The sequence below is a fragment of the Dipodomys ordii genome, unplaced genomic scaffold (genome assembly GCF_000151885.1).
Source record: "Dipodomys ordii isolate 6190 unplaced genomic scaffold, Dord_2.0 Scaffold193, whole genome shotgun sequence".
Taxonomy (NCBI): domain Eukaryota; kingdom Metazoa; phylum Chordata; class Mammalia; order Rodentia; family Heteromyidae; genus Dipodomys; species Dipodomys ordii.
In genome coordinates this window covers 107,386-127,364 of record NW_012267409.1, presented here as the reverse complement: position 1 = coordinate 127,364, position 19,979 = coordinate 107,386, and the positions used below count along the sequence as shown (strand labels likewise).

Genomic DNA, 19,979 nt, shown 5'->3' with positions numbered 1-19,979 from the left:
GAGGAAGAAGAAAAGGAGGAGGAAGAGAAAGAGAAGGAAAAGGAGGAGGAGGAAGAGGTGGAAGAGGAAGAGGAGGAAGAAGAACAAGAGGAAGAAGAGGAGGAAGAAAAGGAGGAGGAAGAGAAAGAGAAGGAAAAGGAGGAGGAGGAAGAGGTGGAAGAGGAACAGGAGGAAGAAGAACAAGAGGAAGAGGAAAAGGAGGAGGAAGAGAAGGAAAAGGAGGAGGAGGAAGAGGTGGAAGAGGAACAGGAGGAAGAGGAGGAAGAAGAACAAGAGGAAGAGGAGGAGGAAGAGGAAGAAGAGGAGGAAGAGAAAGAGAAGGAAAAGGAGGAGGAGGAAGAGGTGGAAAAGGAAGAGGAGGAAGAAGAACAAAAGGAGGAAGAAGAGGAGGAGGAAGAAGAGGAGGAGGAAGAGGAAGAGGAGAAGGAAGAGGAGGAGGAGGAGAACAAAAATTCCCTGAAGTTTCTGGAAACTGAAGGAGGCGAGCTTTACCCCTTGGCAGTGTGGTTCTGTGGACACGGCTGGGCTCTGCGGTCCGCTGACCACCACAACTCCAGCGGAAACACCTGTCCCTCTGGCTAGAAGAAGCAAAGGCAGAGTCCAGGGCAAAAGCCGCCAGGGCTGCTGGACAGGAGGGAGAGCCCCAACTTTCTGTGTGACCCCAAACTGTGCCTGTATGAGATGGGTTAAAAAAAAAATCCAGGGAGCCGGGGTCTGGGCTGCCGTCCCAGGCAGACATCACCCGCACAGCCAGCGTGGGACTCACTGACCATCCTGCTGTATCAGTTTTCTTCAGGTCAGTGTCTAGAAGCCAGCGTCTGTACATCGTCGCACTGCTGACATTTGAAATCAGGGCGAGAAGTAGAGCTATGCCCGGTGGGGTTAAAGAGAAATATGTGTATGCTGAGTAAAAATATAACAACTCAAGCTGGGCGCCGGTGGCTCACGCTTGTCATCCTAGTGACCCAGGAGGCTGAGAGCTGAGGATCGCGGTTCAAAGCCAGCCCAGGTGGGAAAATCCATGAGACTCTCATCTCCAGTGAACCACCAGAAAACCGGAAGTGGAGCTGTGGCTCAAAATGGTAGAGCGCTAACCTTGAGCAGGAAAAGCTCATGGACAGCGCCCAGGCCCCAAGAGAAAAAAAATTATATATTTATATATGTATGTATGTATACACATACACACACACACACACACACACACACACTTCAGAAAGAATGAAACCGAATTCCTTAGGCGCTGCAGAGCTGGCTCACATCAGGATTTGGGTGAGTTGGCACTGATGTACGCCACATTGCTTCCAAAGGCTAGAACTCTGTCACTGCCACCACAGCTCTACTTCTGGCTTTTTGATAATGAATTAGAGGTAAGAGTCTCAGAGATGTTTTTCTGTCCTGGCTGGTTTCAAACCTCAATCTTCAGATCTCAGCCTGCTGGGTAGCCTGAATTACAGGTGTGAGTCACTGGTATCCTTGGTTTGAGCCTTATACTGTACATTCACAAACAGTACCAGTAACTTCGGATGTTGTTGGAACTGGGAATGAGGAGATGACACCCGACGCTCATTAATAACTAGTTAGACGTTAGATGGCGGCTGTGACGGTCCAAGCGAACAGGAGTCTCTGAGGCGCGCGCACGGGGAAAAGGCGCAAGGGAAAACCCAAGGCTGACTGTTGGGTTTCAGTCTCTGCTTAAATTGGAGTCAACGACAAAGATGGAGAAGACGGAGAGGGGGTGGAGAGATGAGAGAGGAAAGCTAGTGCCGTCTTTTGGTTTTGCCCAAGTTCACCAAACGGCACTGCGTGGGAGGAGGTAGTTGGGTGCAGGTGATCGGAAATTCTGATTTAAGAATACTCAACAAGCCGGGTGCGGGTGGCTCACGCCTGTCATCCCAGCTACTCAGGAGGCTGAGCTCTGAGGATTGCAGTTCAGAGCCAGCCCGGGCAAGGAAAGCCCGTGAGACTCTTATCTCCAAGGAACCACCAGAAAACTGGAAGTGGCGCTGTGGCTCAAGTGGTAGAGCGCTCGCCTTGAGCTGAAGAGCTGAGGGACAGCGCCCAGGCCCAGAGTTCAAGCCCCACGACCGACAAAAAAAACAAAACAAAACTCAACAAATAGCTGGTGCTGAAAGATGTCCAGAAGCCAGGAAGAAGAGAAAAGGGAAGGAGACGGCGGTTCTAGGGTGTTCAACCCCAAACGATTGTAAGTGCCAAACAGTCCTCACCCTTACTCTCCTGACAAAGATATCTCTGGTTTGGGAGAATTCCAGGTCATCGGGATCCACACAGGCCCTTCTGATTCCTGGCCAGGACAACCCACGGGTTGTCAGCCACATCCGGCCATCCGAGAAGACCCACGCACCCCCCAGAAGGACTCACCAGGGAGCTGGTGTAGGTGGGATCCGAGGTGTCATCCTGGAGGTAGCGGGAGAGGCCGAAGTCGGACACCTTGCACACCAGGTTGCTGTTGACTAGAATGTTCCTGGCGGCCAGGTCCCGGTGCACGTAGTTCATTTCGGACAGGTACTTCATGCCCGCGGCGATGCCCCTCAGCATGCCCACCAGCTGGATTACTGTGAACTGCCCGTCGTTTTGCTGTGGGTGGACACACACACACAGGGTCTGAGTTGGGATGATGGCTACTCGGGAGCCCAGGAACCGTGGCCCGCTCCCCCTCCCCCCCTGCCCCTTATCTCAACAGCTCGGGGCTCTCTGCGCGCCAAGCCCTGTCGATTTCATCTCCCAATTACCTCCCAAGCCCGTCCGCCCCTCTCCCTCTCCACCGCCACCGCAGCATGCCAACTGAGTCGCCTTCATCCATCACCTGGTCCAGCCTCCCGTGCCCCCCCTCACCCCCATTCCCGGCCTGTGCAATCCATTCTCTCCATGGCAGCCAGAACCATCTTTGAAAGACATAAATCAGGCCATGTCACTCTCTGCCTTCCATGCAGCTAATAGCTTCTCATGGCCTTAAAGGAAAATCTCCAAGTTCCTTAGCAAAAGGCCCAGGAGACTCCCCCTCTTACCCCCCACTCCCGGGGGGCTGGGTGCTATCTTAAGACTATAGAGACCACCTCGTCACTGCGGTACCCTAGTCTCACTTTGGTCTTATAGACAGTGGCCTTGTTCTTGGCACTATCACCAGTTTTAACTCTGTGTGTGTGTCTGTGTGTCTGTCTGCCTCTGCTTGATTCTAAACTCTTTCAGGTCATAAAACAGCACCTGAAGCCAGGCGCCTGGTGGCTCACGCCTGTCATCCTAGCTACTCGGGAGGCTGAGATCTGAAGATCGCGGTTCAAGGCCAGCCCGGGCAAGGAAGAGTCCGTGAGACTCTTTTCTCCAATGAACCGGTCAGAAAACCGGAAGTAGCGCTGTGGCTCCAGTGGCAGAGCTGCTAGCCTTGAGTTGAAGAGCTGAGGGACAGCACCCAGGCCCAGAGTTCAAGTCCCACGACCGACAAAAAAAAAATAAAAGAAAAGAAAGAACAACTAAAAAACACCACATGAACATGTTGGATAAATGACTGTGGACATCTGCTTCAGCTTCCATCCTTCAAGGTCTAGGATGCCTTCTTTGTGGCCGGGTCTTGATCTCGGCCTCGACACACATCCGCAGGTCAGGGGAATGGTGCGGTCAGCCTTCGATCGCCCTGCGTAGGTTCGAGGTCTCACAGAGATCTAAACCCAGAATGGCGCACGGCTCCAACTCCACCCACTGGTGATGGCGGTGGCGTGGCTCCGGCTAGGAAAGAAGGCCAGGCCGGCGTACGCTCTGCAGGGGAAAGAGCCACAGCCCTTCACGGGTGCCACTCTCATCAAACAAAAACCTAAATAGATAAACGAAGACAAAACCTACCACCACCACCAACAGAGCTCTCTGTGACTGGAAAAAGCCCATTGGTTTGGAGAGGGGGAAAAGAAAAAAACCACCATGGTAGAGAGAAGAAATACTGGCCCAGGGTAGAGTGATTTCAGCTTCCTTTCTCTCATGAAGGGCTCTCTGCTGAAATTGCTTTTCCGAAACTGCTCTGAAGTCACTCGCCCGCCCTTTTATGAGACAGGAAAGGATTTAGGTATTTCAACGTTCATTGACAAATCCACTTCAGGAAATGAAACCCTTATTTGATTTGTTTGAAGAGAATGAATCATAGATTTTTTTCCCCCCTTTCTTTCTTCAGACTCAAAGAGGAAACTTCCCCGCTCATCCGACTCACTGCTTTTAGTTTATAGATTGGAAAATCGAGTTAACGGACTTGCTTGGGGTCCGGGAGGTGACTTACAGCCAGATCGAGCCTGGCCTTCTCTCCTACACATCTGAGATGTGTAGGCTGTGGCTCAGTGACTCTTTTTTTCTTCTGTGCGTCATGGGGCTTGAACTCTGGGCCTGGGCGCTGTCCCTCAGCTCTTCAGCTCAAGGCGAGCAGCTCTACCACTTGAGCCACAGCGCCACTTCCGGTCTTCTGAGTGGTTCATTGGAGAAAAGAGTCTCATGGACTTTCCTTGCCCTGGCTGGCCTTGAACCATGATCCCCAGATCTCAGCTTCCTGAGGGACTAGGATGACAGGAGTGAGCCACCAGTGCCTGGCTGTTTGTTTTTTTCTTCTTCTAACATGGATTAGAAGGAACTATCCATTGGGTCTATGGTTGAAGAACAGCAGTGTTTAAGGTCCTAGATGATGGAGTCCACATTTTACCAGGAGAAAGGGAGAGTGGAGGAGCCTTGGGGAAGTGTTATCCGATAAGCCAAGAGAATCTCTGGTGTCCCGACCCCCGGGCTACACCTGTGTGGTCGCCTCTCCAAAGCCCCTGCGCCCAGGAAGGTGAAGGAGAAGAAACAGTTGTACACACAGAGGCCTAACCCTTTCCCTTTCTTCTCTGGATGGTGATCCTAAAATTATCCTCCTTCCCACGCGACGGACCCGGTGGAATTGAACTGATGACCTATTTCTTTTCAATTTTACCAAGCAGCAGATACACCAATTAATGTTGCTATGCTCCCAGGGTTTGGTAGTGAGGCTGAAATTAGATTTATAGATTACCTGCCGCCGCCGAGGTGTGAGCAGTCAGAAATGCTTCACTTCCCCTCTGCTCCGGCCCTGCCCCTGCTCTCTCCACCCTCCCCTTTTTGGCTGGGCCTTCTCTGCTTCTTGCTCCTCGAGGTTTGCTCCCAGTGTGCATGGCGGAGGGGGGGGTAGGGGTGGGGGTGGGGAGGGAGGGCTGGCTCATCGCTGAATGCCAGCGCCCAGCTTGCCCCTTGGGTCCTGAATCCCAGATGGCAACAAGGGCCCCCCCGGAGAGGCGCCTCTTTCTTGAAGGAACACTGGAGTAATGACTCTCTCCATCCTCTTCTCTACCTACAAGGGCTACTTTCTAGGGTGACGCTGCCCTGGGCATTTCCTACCAAAGGGAAACCCATTTTTGTTTTGTCGGCTGTGGGGCTTGAACTTGGGGCCTGGGCGCTGTCCCTCAGCTCTTCAGCTCACGGCGAGCGCTCTACCACTTGAACTACAGCACCACTTCCGGTTTTCTGAGTGGTTCATTGGAGATTGGAGTCTCACGGACTTTCCTTGCCCGGGCTGGCTTTGAACCGCGATCCTCAGATCTCAGCCTCCTGAGTCGCTAGGATGACAGGCGTGAGCCATGGGTGCCTAGCAGGGTTTGTCCCCTCCCACTTCGTTCTTGTTGGATTCATCCAGCAAGCGCTTCCTGAGGCCCTCCTGCCGCCCAGGCGTCTGCAAGCTCTGCTTTGCTCTCTTCTTGTAGCAAAACCCAAGGGCCGTGCCCACAGGCTGGGTCTACACCCCCCCCCTGCCCTGCCAGGATGTCACTGAAATCCGTCCCTCCTTGTGGACATAGGCTCACCCTGAGGAAGGAATCCAGGGCGCCGTTCTCCATGAACTCCGTGATGATCATGACCGGCCGGCTCTTGGTGACCACACCTTCTAGACGGATGATGTTGGGGTGATCGAACTGACCCATGATGCTGGCCTCGCTCAGGAAGTCCCGGCGCTGTTTCTCCGAGTAGCCGGCCTTCAGCGTCTTGATGGCGACGTAGATCTCCCTCTTGCCGGGCAGCTTCAGGCGACCCTTGTACACCTCTCCAAACTCTCCTGCAACACAACAAGGACATCTCTGTTATCCTCTGGCTTCAGAGCCCTTGGAGTCACGAGCGGAGGAATCTTAAGAACATCTTTTTCTTTTTGGTCAGTCATGGGGCTTGAACTCTGGGCTTGGGCGCTGTCCCTGAGCTCTTCTGCTCGAGGCGAGCACTCTACCACTTGAGCCACAGCACCACTTCGGGTTTTCTGAGTGGTTCGGTGAAGATCAGAGTCTCTTGCACGCTTCCTTGTCTAGGCTGGCTCTGAACGGCGATCCTCATCTCAGCCTCCAGAGTAGCTAGGATGACAGGCGTGAGCCACCGGCCAGATGATCAATTTTTTTTTTTTTACATCCGTTCACAGAAGTAGTTGGAGAGCCAGACTCTGGTGGCTCACACCTGTGATCCCACTCAGGAGGCTGAGATCTGAGGATCTCAGGTTCAAAGCCAGTTCAGGGGCAGGAAAGTCTGTGAGACCCTTAATCTCCAATGAACTACCACAAAACCAGAAGTGGAGCTGTGGCTCAAATGGTAGAATGTAACCTTGAGCAAAATCAATGAATAAAAGCTCAAGGACAGATTCCGGGCCCTGAGTTCAAGTCCCAGTACCAGGATTAAAAAAAAAAAAACCAAACAAAACCAAAAGAAATAGTTTAAGACACCAAAGTACAACTTCAGAATACATGTGCTTGGTTTTTATTTTTTCATTTGCATCCCAGCTGAAGAACGGACAGGCATCAGATTCATTTTTCACAGAATCAAAATTCTTTGTTTTTGTTTTTATTTATTATTATCTTTAAGTAGTACAAAGGAGCTGCCGTTTGGGTTGAAAGCAGTTTAGCGATGCAACGTACCTTGACTAATGTCAAAACTCATTTTTCACTGGTATGCTTCCCCCCACCTTGCAGGAAAAAAAATCCAGGGAATTATGGGTCTACTTGGGTACTTTATTTTTTTTAGACCTCTTGATGAGATGGACAGAATTCATGCGCCTACCCTGCCATAAAAGCACTGGTTTCCGGTGCTTCCTCTAGAAAGCAGACTAAGAAGTTAGGAAGAGCCGGGCGCCGGTGGCTCACGCCTGTCATCCTAGCTACTCAAGAGTCTGAGATCTGAGGATCACAGTTCAAAGCCAGCTGGGGCAGAAAAGTCTGTGAGACTCTTATCTCCAGTGAACCACCAGAAAACCAGAAATGGCGCTGTGGCTCAAGCGGTAGAGCGCTCGCCTTGAGCTGAAGAGCTGAGGGACAGCGCCCAGGCCCAGAGTTCAAGCCCCACGATGGACAACAACAAAAAAAACGTTAGGAAGACATTTATCTTAGGCAGATTGAAGTGAGGAGAGAGAGAGAAAGCTGTACTGAGCAGAGAGAGAGGACAGGTGGCTGAGGCCAGACCCTCAGTCAACAGGGAACGCTGACTCAAGGATCCCCCTTTCCCAGTCATAACCAGCCTCTCTGCCACCCCCACCAGCTCACCGCGTGGGTCACGGGGAGAGGCCGCCTCTGGAAGCCATCACGTTTGCCAGTGTGAGCCACACACCTCCCAGGGCACTATGGCATTCCAACATTTTGTTTTTCAGTAAGAAAAACAAAAACCAAGAGCTTATAAATAAACAAAAAAACAAAAACCAATTCTGGTGACGCCATTTCATAGCTCTCTCCAAAAAGAAAAAAACAAAACAAAACAAAACACCAATCTGTGGGATCTCACTGTGTGCTTTCAGGAGTGATTTCTGTGATCTCCCTTGGTTTGGTAACTTCTACTCCTCCTCATGAAGCGGCTGCGTATCTGCTTGTAAAGTGTCGCCCTGAAATGCATGCATATTTTTAAATATATGTGTTCTTTTTTTGTTTTTCTTTCCCTTGCTGGGAAAACTTTCCTTTGCATTCCTTTAGCTCCTGGGAGGAAACGATGGAACGAAGTGTGTGAGCAATCGGGTACATGACTGGCTCCATCAGAACGGCCAGCCAGCGTCCTCCTACCCCAGCTGGGCCAAGTGGGAACACGGGGAGAGGGGGGGGGTCTCACGGCTAACTCGGGCTCCGGGAAGGGTGCTGTCCTCTTTCACAGACAGATGCCCTGCGTCTACGTCTCCTGCCTGGGAACGAGGTGGTCAGCACACTGAAGAACGGGAATACTGACCCGTGGTGTTCACCTTATAGTGGGTAGTTTGGAAGAATGCGCCACATCAATCTGGTATCCTGTGCGAATCAATACCCCAGTGGAGAAACCTTCCTCGACACCACGCATCCTCCACGTGAGCTGCCCTGTCATCACGGAGGGGTTTCACAGGGACCAGGGTCTCAGGACTATGACCGCACGGGTCACACAGGGCTTGCTGTCCAGGTAATTTGGAGAGCTGGCCAACTCGACGCTCAAGCAAATTGCGAGCGATTAACCAACAGCCCCAAAGTCCTGTGGTATGGGAATTTATCTCTGTGTCACTGAGTAACTCTGAAACAGCTTGGCCACCACATAATAATGCTGGACCCGCACACAGTTGGGGCGTTAGTGATGTGAGTGGAAAGAAAGAAGCAAAGGAGGAAGGAGGCAATGAAAATATTGCCATTGTTAATAATGAACAGAACCAAGAACTTGTGTCATCTACTGCCTTTAGAAATTGCCCCTCAGGGCTGGGAAGGTGGCTCAGTGGTAGAGTGCTCGCCTTGAGCTGAAGAGCTGAGGGACAGAGCCCAGGCCCAGAGTTCAGGCCCCAGGACCGACCAAAAAAAAAAGGAAGAAGGAAAGAAAGAAATTGCCACTCTATCAGAAAGAATGACAAATGTACTATTCGTAAGGAAATGGAAAGACTTGGAAAAAAAATCTTATTAAGCAAAGGAAGCTAAGACCCAACAAAACTCAGGTTGCATGGTTTCCCTCATTTGTGATACCTAGAATCTGTCTAGAAATCTACAAGTAAACACACTGGATGGTAAAAGACAAAAACAATTCACCAGGACATGATAAATTATACAGGTCTCTAGACATTCCCTACAGTGAGGCCAAAGGAAGATCTTCTTAGGAGAGGATCACAAGGGCACAATAGCTATGTGCATCAGAATATACAAAATAATATTTATCAAAATGAACTCCAGGAAATGAAAACAAGAGGGTTCTTTTTCCCTTTGTTGCTGTAATTTTGGTTTCTTTTCCTTTTGTCTGGTTTGTAAGCTTATCTGTCTTTGGGAAGAGTGGGCAAGGGGCACAGAAATGGAGGGACAAAGGGTGAACAGATGCAGCAGTGGTCCTCACTAGACAATACATTGAAAATGAACTCTACAAGTTGTGGGTGGCGGGGGTTGAAGGGAAAGGCTGGGGAAGATGTCCAAAAAGAAGGCTGATAGCTGAAGATAAGCTAACCAAGTTCTATGACTGCTCTCCTTCCAGAGAGCTAGGAAATTCTTCCCTATAGGACCACAGCCTTGCCAACATCTCTTTCTTCTCCCCCTACACTCCTTAACACGATGAGGAAGAGAGAAAAGTAGTTCAGCAATGTTAAGTGCCTCAGCCATTCTATATAAAATCAGAAGGAAGAACATTTTCAAAAACTGAACACGAACCATCCAACCTGCCAGCAGGTATTTCGGGCGCTAGCTGTTGGCTGTGTGTGTGAGCAAGGATCTACACACACAATTACACTCTTTTTTTTCCCCTCTCTCTCTCTTAGTAGCAATGTGAAGTCACAAACTGCCTTGAGGGGCTGGAAAAGAGGAGAAAAAAAGAAAGGAAAGCAGAATTTCTAGTTACTAATTCGGGCTTACACCAGAGATGGAACTTTTAAAGAACAAATTGAAACTAGGTTTTTAAGGAATGATTTCAAGAAGGTTTTTTTTAACACACTGGTTGGCGTAAAGTAGGTTAGGACTCAGCTGGAGTAGAAGGCAGGCATTTTACCATCTACTGACTGACTCTGGCTTAGAGGACAGACATTAGTCACTGGTCACAGAAGGATGGATGGCTGAGCTCCTTAGATCCTCAACTGCCATTAACAATCTAGTAGAGTAGGAGGAGGAGGTGGGAATTGCTTGATGGACAGGGTATCCAAAGTCCCCAGTACCAAGATGGCGGAGGTGAAATGGACTTCTCTCCTCTCCCTCCCCACCTCCTGTCAGTCATAGGGCTTGATCTCAGGGCTTGGGAGCTGTCTCTGAGGTCTTTTTGCTCAAGGCTAGGGCTCTACCACTTTGAGTCACAGCACCACTTCCGGTTTTCTGATGGTTCATTGGAGATCAGAGTTTCACAGACTTTCCTGCCTGGGCTGACTCTAAACCTGGAATCTCAGATCTCAGCCTCCTGGGTAGCTAGGATGACAGGTATGAGCCACCAGCGGCACCTGGCTGATTACTCTGTTTTGTAGCTCTTTGTGGTTCCAATACAATTGTATACACAATTATATATCAAATACATGTGTGTATATATATGAGTATGTATATGTCTTACATATTACATATAAGACCTCGTATATGTAATATATGAACGGTCTCATATATAAGAGATCATATATGGATATAAATGGTATATAAGATCTCATACATAGATATGTATACATATGACTATATGATATAATCATGTATTTATATGATTATAATCTAACATGAATATACTATGTAGACTTCATATATAAATATATTATCTCATATATGATTATATAGATTTCATCTATATAAATTACATAAATCTTCTTTTGTATAAATATATATGTGGTATAATATATATCTCATATGATATATATTCTTATATAACTCACATATATGAAGTATATAGAATATATATGAGATTTATATCATATATTCATATATATTCATAGCATATATATTATATATATTTATATATGTGTGTGTGTATATATATATATATATATATATGGGATCTCGTATAACATAAGCAAGCATGTGTTATTCAAGTTGCAAAGTATCTTGGCCCCTCTTAAGAAACATAACTAATTGCACTTAGAACTAAGACAAGACTAAATATGTTCTATGCAGAACATGCGCTCTCCCCCGAGTGTGGGCTGGTCTTTCTAGAACGGCCATATGGGGATAATGAATTCTAAAGGCAGTATTGTAATTCTCCGCAAACAGGCTGGGGTATTCCAAACTGCTAGATCGAGTTTGCCATCATGAGCCATGACTGTGTATTTATTTAGCTGCTCTTTTCCATAGCAACCGAAAAGTGGCAGAGGGTGCAGAGGTTGCGTTCGGCGGAGCTGGAGCAGCCCTATCTGCGTTTAAGATTCGAGCTGCATCATTAACTCAACGGGCAGCGCCGCCTGCAGCAAGCTATTCTCTCTGAATGCTGATTTCCTTGCCAGTTCCGAGAAATACACCCAGACTCTTGCAAACATAAACTCTCACTCACGGGGCCGTTACCGGGATTAAATGAGACAAGGCTTATAAAGTAATGGAAGGGAGTTCCAGGCACACGGCGAGTGTCCCGCACGGGCTAGCTACGTCGGTTATCATTTCTGGAGACGTTTATACGATTCCCTCTTCTAGGGCCCTCCCTGCCAATCCATCCCCGGAGAGTCCGGTTGGCTGGCCACCTTCTTGACAAATCATCCTCCAACTCATCTCCTTTGTCAGCGCCTTTGCTGACCCCGGGTGGTAAAGCCCATCCCCACCTGGATGTAGGACACATCTCTGATCTCCACCCATCCTCACCCAACCTCCTCATCCCCTCCATCCAGCTCAGCCCTGGTGGAAGGGCCAGACAGGTAGCTTGTGGAGTAAAGGAACGGATTTGTTCATTAAAATTCAGCGGATGTGTTTTCTCCTGGAACACTCCCTGGTGACACCTCTTTCTATGCTTTCATACCCTTAAGGGTCAAACTCAAGCCTGCTGTGTGCCTGATCCAGGTGGTACACTGAGTGACGACACTGGAGCACCATCCGTCGTGTCCATGCTGCCGGGACCGATCCAATATGGCAGCCTTGGGCAAGTCTACTCGTCTAACTGATCAACCATTAGCCAGTGCTTTGGGACTTAAAACCTATGAAGTAACTCCCAAAGTAACAATGAACTAATAGTCTCCAAAGACAAGTATCCTTTCTAGAGAAACTTCCATTGCCCTGATTACCCAATGGGAAGAGGCCATGATTGGCTTTCCCATATTCTACTTGCGGAGCACTGACTCAGGATTTCAGTCTCTTTCTCATTCTCCCAAATTCTATGCCCATCTCCAGAGTTTTATCCCTGCTATATTTCACCCCCAGGGGACCTTACCTTCATCACACTATACAGCAAATATTTAATTAAAGTGAGACACACTGGGCCAAATCCCAGACTAACCAACGCACCTAGAGTCTCGCAGAACTCTGAGCCTTGTGGAGAAAGATGGATGTTACAGAGATAACTATGTCGTGATTAATAAATAATTATATCTGTGTTCTGGAGCCTTCTGTTTGGATCATAATTACTGTTTTGTTTTTTATACCTTCATGCAACATCCTCAGACACACCAGTGGTTGATTCAATTCTTCCAACCACTTAGTTTCTAGATTTTTCTTCCTCAGCTTTTGCCGCCCCCACCCAACCACCAGTTTCTATGTCTTGAGTGCCAAAAAAGGCTTCACTCTGCCATCAAGATACCACAATAGATCATTTCTCTCAGCAATATGTAGCTGAGATCTGGAGGACGAGGAGATGGTGTAAATGAACACCTAGGATAGTACCTTGTATGTGCCTATAAATAAGTGACGCGTACTGATAAACACAGATGGGTAAGTAGACACAGCTATGTAGAGAGTCTATATTCTTATAGAATATCCGTGAGAGTTCTACAGAGATGCTAAAAAAAAAGCATTCTCTAAAACATCAGCTGCTGTTTTATCTGATGACATAAATTTTGATTAACTGTAAAAAAAAATCATAAGTCAAAAGAATGGTTTTCCTTCTATCCTTACCTCCAGCCATTCCCCCAGTCTCTCTACCCTCTCTGGATATCTTAGTTTGCCCGGGTCAGGCTGGACTGAGATCCTCCTATTTGTACTTCCTTGCCTAGCTTGGATGACAGGCATTAGCCACCATGGTCAGCTACTGTGCTTCCCCAAGAAAGCTGGGACCATAAGATGGTCCAGCTCGTGACATCCGGCTACTCACTACATTCATCCGCCGGTTCTACCTGTCCGGCAGCCTTTGTTCCTTCCTGTCCTTAATCCATCCAAGTTGTCTTGTCTTTTTGGGGCTACTCAGGTTTCTGCTCCGTGAGTCTTCCCGGCTGTGGGGGTTTTACTTGCTCCCGGCTGTCCTGTCCCCTCTCCATCTTTTCCCTTCTTCTCACCGAGTGCTACCGAGTTCTGTGCACGCGAGAGTCATTCCTGCAGGACGGAGACGCTGCTGCGGGGCATGGGGGGGATGCATCAGCATCCATCCTCCCGGGCAGGAGGCAGCGTCTAACGCGTGAACATCTCCCTGAACCTCATCCTTAACCCCTCATTCTCCTCTAGCCCCAAACGGGCACCGTCTCCTGGCAAGCCCCCGCAAACAACCTGCTGGTGTATGAGGAGGAGACAGTGTCTCACCACCAGCTTGTCTTGAAAATAAAGTCAAGACAGAAAGCAATGCCCACGACCTGGGGCACCTGCCAGTCCCCACGGTGGAAATGCTCCCGTCGTGGTGGATACCAGGCCAGGGCCGCACCGCTGGGCCCAGGAATGGAAGGAGAGGCCCGAGGCTGGGCCTTGCGCAGCCTGGCCCCACTCTCTCTCTCTTTCTAGTGCATTTCATTGAAACTTTTTCCTAGTGCTCATCCCAGGAGGCTCAGACCGGTGGCCATCTCCTCCGTGGGGCTTCTGGTTCTCCAAGATCCTCCCAGGGCAAGTGGCGGCCCCAGCCCCTCCCACGTGCCCTGTGTGGATGCTATGAAAGAATGACCCTCGGAGACCATGAGACCTTGCAGGGGAAAAGCAATTCACTCGCTTCTGGAACTCCACCTTGAATACTAGGTAAAATCTGGTGGAGGGAGGGTGGAGGGACGGAGGAGGGAGGGAGGGTAGGAAGGAGGAAAGGAGGGAGGGGGGAAGGAAGGAGGAAAGGAAGGAAGGGAGAGAGGGACGGAGGAAGGGAGGAAGGGAGGAAGGGAGGGGAAGGGAAGGAAAGAGGAAAAGAAATGAAGTCTCGAGAGAGAGAGATGGAGGGAAGGAAGGAAGGAAAAGGAAGGAAGAAGGGAAGGAAGAAAGGAGGAAAAGGAATGAAGGAGACAGAGATGAAGGAAAGGAGGGAAGGAAGGAAAGGAAGAAAGGAGAGGAAGGAAAGAAAAGAAGGGAAGGAAAAGGAAGGAAGGAATGGAGGGAGGGAGAGAAAGAAAAAAGGATGGGTAGAAGGAGGGAAGGAAGGAAGAAAGAAGGGAGAAAGAAGGGAATGAGGAAAAGGAATGAAGGAGGGAGAGATGGAGGGAAGGAAGGAAGGAAAGAAGGAAGGAAGGGAAGAAGGGAGGAAGGAAAGAAGGAAGGAAGGGAGGGAGGGAGGGAGGAAGGGAGGAAGGAAGGAAGGGAGGAAGGAAGAGAGAGAGGGAAGGAGAGGAATGAGGATGAGGGAATGAGAAAAGGATGGGAGTGAACATCCAAGGAAAAAGGAAGGGAGGAAGAAAATGAGAGGAAAGGAGAAAAGAAAGGAAGGAGAGAGAGAGAGAGAGAGAAGGGAAGGAAGGAAAAATGTCTTCTGACTTTCCTTCACGGTGTTGGTTTTTGTGATTTACCATGTAACAGCTAGTGTTATCCCCCCCGCCCCCTCCCCCATTCCAGTTCTTGCAGGTGGCCAAAGGGAACACTGTCATTTACATTGCATGAATCTTTAGGACAAAACAGTTTCTTTTGAAATTTCCCATTCACACCGGCTCTTGCAGGACAAGGTGGAGCCAGATGTCCGCGAGGCAGAGTAAGGGGGAAGGGAGGGTTGCTGACTTTGTGGGGGTGGGGGGGAAGGAACTGGAAGAAGATGGATTCTCAGCCAAGAATGACTTGGATGAAAATCGCCTCCCGTTATGCACAGAGTTAATATCCACGGGGACCACCAGCCCTGAGCTGGTTCTAAATCACAAGGAGCTGGGTTGGTGTTACGGGGGGGGCGGGGGGGGTAGTGTGACTGGGCAGGGGTCTCTCTCTCTCTCTCTCTCTGTACTTGGCTGGGGCCAAAGGCATCGCTCCCCCAATACCACGTGCCCCACGGGAGAGGACTGAAGGCTTCCTGGAGCGCAGTACACACAAGACACAGTGGCGCTGGCGGGGCGTGAGACACGAATGGAAGGTGGCGGGTGGAGGAGACCATCAACTGTGTCTTTATGGGCATCCAGCAGGTGGTGAGCTCACCCCACACGGCTGTTCCCCGGCGGGATCATAAAGTGAGAACTTTTTTTTACTCCTCCCCTGAGGAAGGCAGGGGGGGGGCGGGGGGTGGGGTGCTCCGTGGGATGAAATGCGGTTCCACGACACATCACTCCAAGCACGCGACATAAATTCACAACATTAAAAGCGCCCAGCACCATTACCACGAGCCATAACAACAATTAATAACACGGGCAAAGAGTTCGAGATGGAAAACCTGTCTCCCTGACACACAGACTCTCTCTCTCTCTCTCTCTCTCTCTCCAGCCTTCCAAGGCACGATCCTTAAATATGTCACTGTCGAAGGAGGAAAGAGAACATTATCTACCCAGACGTGAACGCCGTGGTTCGGGCAACGTGGTTAATGTCAGTCAGTGGAGAATCTCGTGGGTTCAGTTCTGGTGGTTAGCCGCCCGTCCCTCCTCTTCCCCCGCCCCCCCCATTGGATCCTGGGTGGGAAGGGCTAGGGGTGGGGGTGACACCCAACCCACACCTGCCACAGGGAGAGATTGAAGGGGGCGCGGGGACAAAGCTCCTCCAGGAGACATAAAAATGGCGGCCCAGAGGGTCCAAGCTTCTCATTCCACAGTCCGCTTTACGACGAAGCCATGGGTGCATTAAGAGAGTGGAAAGACGGTGACGCTCCTCTCTCAAGATCACGTAAGACTGTTGGTGAGTCCCTTGGCCACGCGTGCTTGAGTTTCAGTGTCGTTGGGAGATGCCACTCTAGGGCTCGCTCCCCAGGTGACACCAATAAAGCCACCTCAGACCTAAGAGGGGGGAAGAAGACTACGGTGTCTTGGCGATGGGAGCCAGGAAGAATTGAAGATTTCATCAAACTGACTCGGCGACAACCTGATTTTTAAAAAGCAAGAAGAATATTCCAGATGTGGTCTGCAGGTGAGATTGGCTGGAAGCCCTTCAGGGCTTGGTTCTACGCTGAGCGGGGTTTCAATGCTGCCCCTGGTCTGGCTCCAAGAACATATGGTCGATAGGAAGAAAGAGAACTCAGAAGGATGGCAGGGAATCTCGGCCCGACACCATTAACGTATCACTGACAGGAAGTGTGTCATTGACAGGAAGCGTGTCATTGACAGGAAGCACATCATTGACAGGAAGTGTGTCATTGACAGGAAGTACATCATTGACAGGAAGTGTATCACTGACAGGAAGTAGGGTACCAGATGCAACTTCCCACGATCGCCACAGCTGTCCAAGTCCAGATTGGACTTCTGCAGGATAATAGAGCCACAACTCTTTCCAATGAGATGTGGGTTTGTGTGTGTGTGTGTGTGTGTGCATGTGTGCCGCAAGAGAAGGCCTAGAAAGAGAACGGGAGGAAGACGATATCTGGACGCCAACGAGACAGAGACAACGGGAACAGAGGGGAGAGCCGTACCTGCTCCGATGACCTCTTCGATTTTCACAAAAGACACGTCAATCTCCTTGGCAAATTCCCGGACAGCTTCGTTGGGGTCCTCGTAAGTGAAGGGGTCAATGTAGATCTTCATCCCTGGGGAGCCTTATTGGAGGAGATAAGTAGGGTTAACATCCCAAAGAGGAACACGGCGATCATCAAGTAGTGGCTGGTATCACCAACACTTTGGGGGTTCTGCTAGCTGGGGGCTCCCTGTGTCACCCGTGAGGCCGGCCGCTTCCCCGTCTCCCTTCCCTCGGGACCAGTCTGGCCTGGTTCTCTGTCCTCTAGTTCTCCTCCGTAATTACTCCCCCCCCCTCCTTCTTTGGCCAAGTTCTTGATGAAATGTGGAACCGATTACTTCTAAGTGATAGATCAAGACGGGTTCCCACGGCAGGCGCCCACAAGAAGCAAAGAAGCTGATTGATGCCAACCCAACTGCAGTCGCTAGAAAAGCGGTGGTAAAAACGCCAGGGCAGATATTCGTATTTATCAACTTGACAACTTTTTTTTTTTTTTCCCTGACTGCAAGCTGTAGCTAAGGTTTGAACTGATGGCTGTGGTCCAGGATCACAAGAGAGATGAGGCTGGATTTTTAAAATAATAATAATAATAGAAGTTGGTACTAGAAAACTCTTTAGAAGTGCCCCATCAGTACAGCCAAAGAGAAAATGGGAAAGAAAGAACTCACAGAAGAGCGATGTTGACATTGAAAAAAAAAATGAGGCGGAATGAAAGAAAAATGGTCATTGAACTCCTGTGCGTTCAGACACACCTGAAAGAAGGGGGAAAAAAAATAAGAGAAAATGGTGGGTGAGAAACACATAGAGGAATCTAGACCTTGCCGCTGATGTACGCGAGGTGGCAAGATGGATAGGTAGGCTTGGGGGACAAAAATCGAGAATCGTCATTGTAGAAATAACCCATTTGGGAAGTAAAGGGAGAAGGGACGGAAGTAGTCGACAGAAACAGAGAGACAAATGGATTCATTCACAGATGTAATTCCTCAGCGTGTTCGATGTGTCATTAAGCCAAGTGTGGAAATTGGTTTCACGGTGATGGGCGGTTAAAAAAAAAGAGACAACAAACGCTGGGGGATGCGGTCCAGCGTGGTGTCACTGTGAGCGGTGGGTGTGTCCACTGTGGTCAGCTGATCCAGGGATGTCTGAAGGGTCACATGACTTGTCACACGTATGGGGGGGGGCTGTGGCCCCAGGCCGAGGCTCCATTTCGGGGTCTGCGGAGCGTCCCCTGTCCCCACCCCTCCCCCACAGCCGGCTCTCTGATGATGAGGACTCTGAGTGTCTGGTATTTTTCCACCCCCAAAATTGATCGAAGCCAGGGTGAGGATTGCTAGGCCATAACCCGAAGGAGGAAGGAAGAGTCAGAGAAGAATGGACAGGAGAATTTTTGTTCTTTTCTTTTTTAACAAGCAAATGGAGATAGATTCCCTACTATAAAGGACTTTTCCCAGAAGACAAGGTATCTTACTCACTGAGCGCGCGCGTGTGCGCACACACACACACAGACACACACACACAGACACACACACACACACACACACTCCTAGAGTCCCAGATGGCTGGTTTTAGGATACTTAACACATTGTGCTGTTGTTTTGTCAGTCGTGGGGCTTGAGCTCTGGGCCTGGGCGCTGTCTCTCAGCTCTTCAGCTCAAGGCGAGAGCTCTACCACTTGAACCACAGCGCCACTTCCAGTTTTCTGGTGGTTCATTGTTGATAAAGAGTCTCACGGACGTTCCTGCCCGGGCTGGCTTTGAACTGCGATCCTCAGATCTCAGCCTCCTGAGTAACTAGGATATCAGGTGTGAGCCACCGGCGCCCGGCCCATTGTGCTTTTTTTTTTTTAAACCCAGGGGTGACTTTGGGATGTACTGACTAAAATCTGGACAAAACACATCAATCTTCCCTACTACCCAGAAATATTCCTTCCACTCCATAGATCACAAGTGGAGTGGGCTGATTATGTGAACACGTAAGAATGAGGGGGTTTCTCGTTAGTAGGGGTGGACAAAGGACAAAGAGATCTCTCCCTTGCTAGGCAGTGGGACAAGTGTCTTTTAGGCTCTAGACAGCTCTGGGATTGGGGAGTGGTGACCATGAGCTTTAGAGTTAACCTACCCTTGGGTCAAGAGAGCTGAGATGTTTCCACATTGATAATCTCCCACCAGGGTTGGCTGAGAGAGTAGAAGAGCCTACGGCAAAGTGGTAGGCCCAGTTCTGTGGCTAGCTCTGCGATCAGTAGGGACTCCCTGACCGATGGACTCATGACCATGATCAGCACGATTGTTCTGGGAAGTCTTAAGGCGGGGGGAGGAGGGGGTGCTTAGGAAGAGGAAAAGAGGTGGAAGCAGGGGGTGGCGGGTAGTGGGGGACCTAAGGCACGGAGGGTTGTGAGAGTTACGGTTAGAATGACTACCTTGTTATTTGAGATCAAGGGCTTTTAGCCATGTGTGCTGAGCTATCCTATAGGAGTTCTTCTGCAGGAAGCTAATTAAACAACCTAGAATGTGCTGTAAATGAATGGTGTGCAAGTGAAGATGGGGATGAGGATGGATGGGGGGAAGGAGCCAGAGGTAATGAGCTTTAGAGATACTGGTCTCAGCCGGTGTGGGGAAAGAGCGATTCCCAGAAGAAACACGGGGGGGGGGGCTCTTATCTCTGTGCTCTAGGTCAAGATTGTGTGTGTGTCACTCTGCGCCCAAATGGGGGGGGAGGGGGTGGGGAGGGGAAGGGGAGTGAGTGCGCTTTTCTCACCAGGAGAGGTTGGCCACCGGGCTGGCTCACAGATGGAGGTGTGTGCGCACGCGTGCCGTGTGACAGGCAGGGGCTTTGGTTGTCACCAAAGTCCTTTCTCTGGAAACCGAGAAGGCTGCCTGGAGCCCAGGAAGTGGTGACCGGCTACCACGTCCGTTCAGAATACATGTCCTAATGGCCAGGTGCATGCAACATGCATAGACTCACACACACACACACACGTTCCAGCTTGGGATGATACCCCTAACCTCCAGACCCCTCTCAACAACATGCACGCACACACACACACGTTCCAGCTTGGGATAATACCCCTAACCTCCAGACCCCTCTCAACAACATGCACACACACACACACACACACACACACAC

General features: G+C 49.8%; 1 protein-coding gene across 1 annotated transcript in view; it reads right to left on the bottom strand.

The window, feature by feature from the left end:
• Ephb1 (EPH receptor B1) overlaps nt 1–19,979 on the bottom strand; it is a 108,431-nt gene that overhangs the window by 29,256 nt on the left and 59,196 nt on the right. Inside the window, exons 10-12 of the mRNA XM_013034659.1 lie at nt 16,816–16,938; nt 5,862–6,109; nt 2,380–2,595 (exon numbers count right to left, since the gene is read on the bottom strand). Of these exons, the coding sequence (XP_012890113.1) occupies nt 2,380–2,595; nt 5,862–6,109; nt 16,816–16,938 (587 nt within the window). The remainder of the gene's footprint in view (nt 1–2,379; nt 2,596–5,861; nt 6,110–16,815; nt 16,939–19,979) is intronic.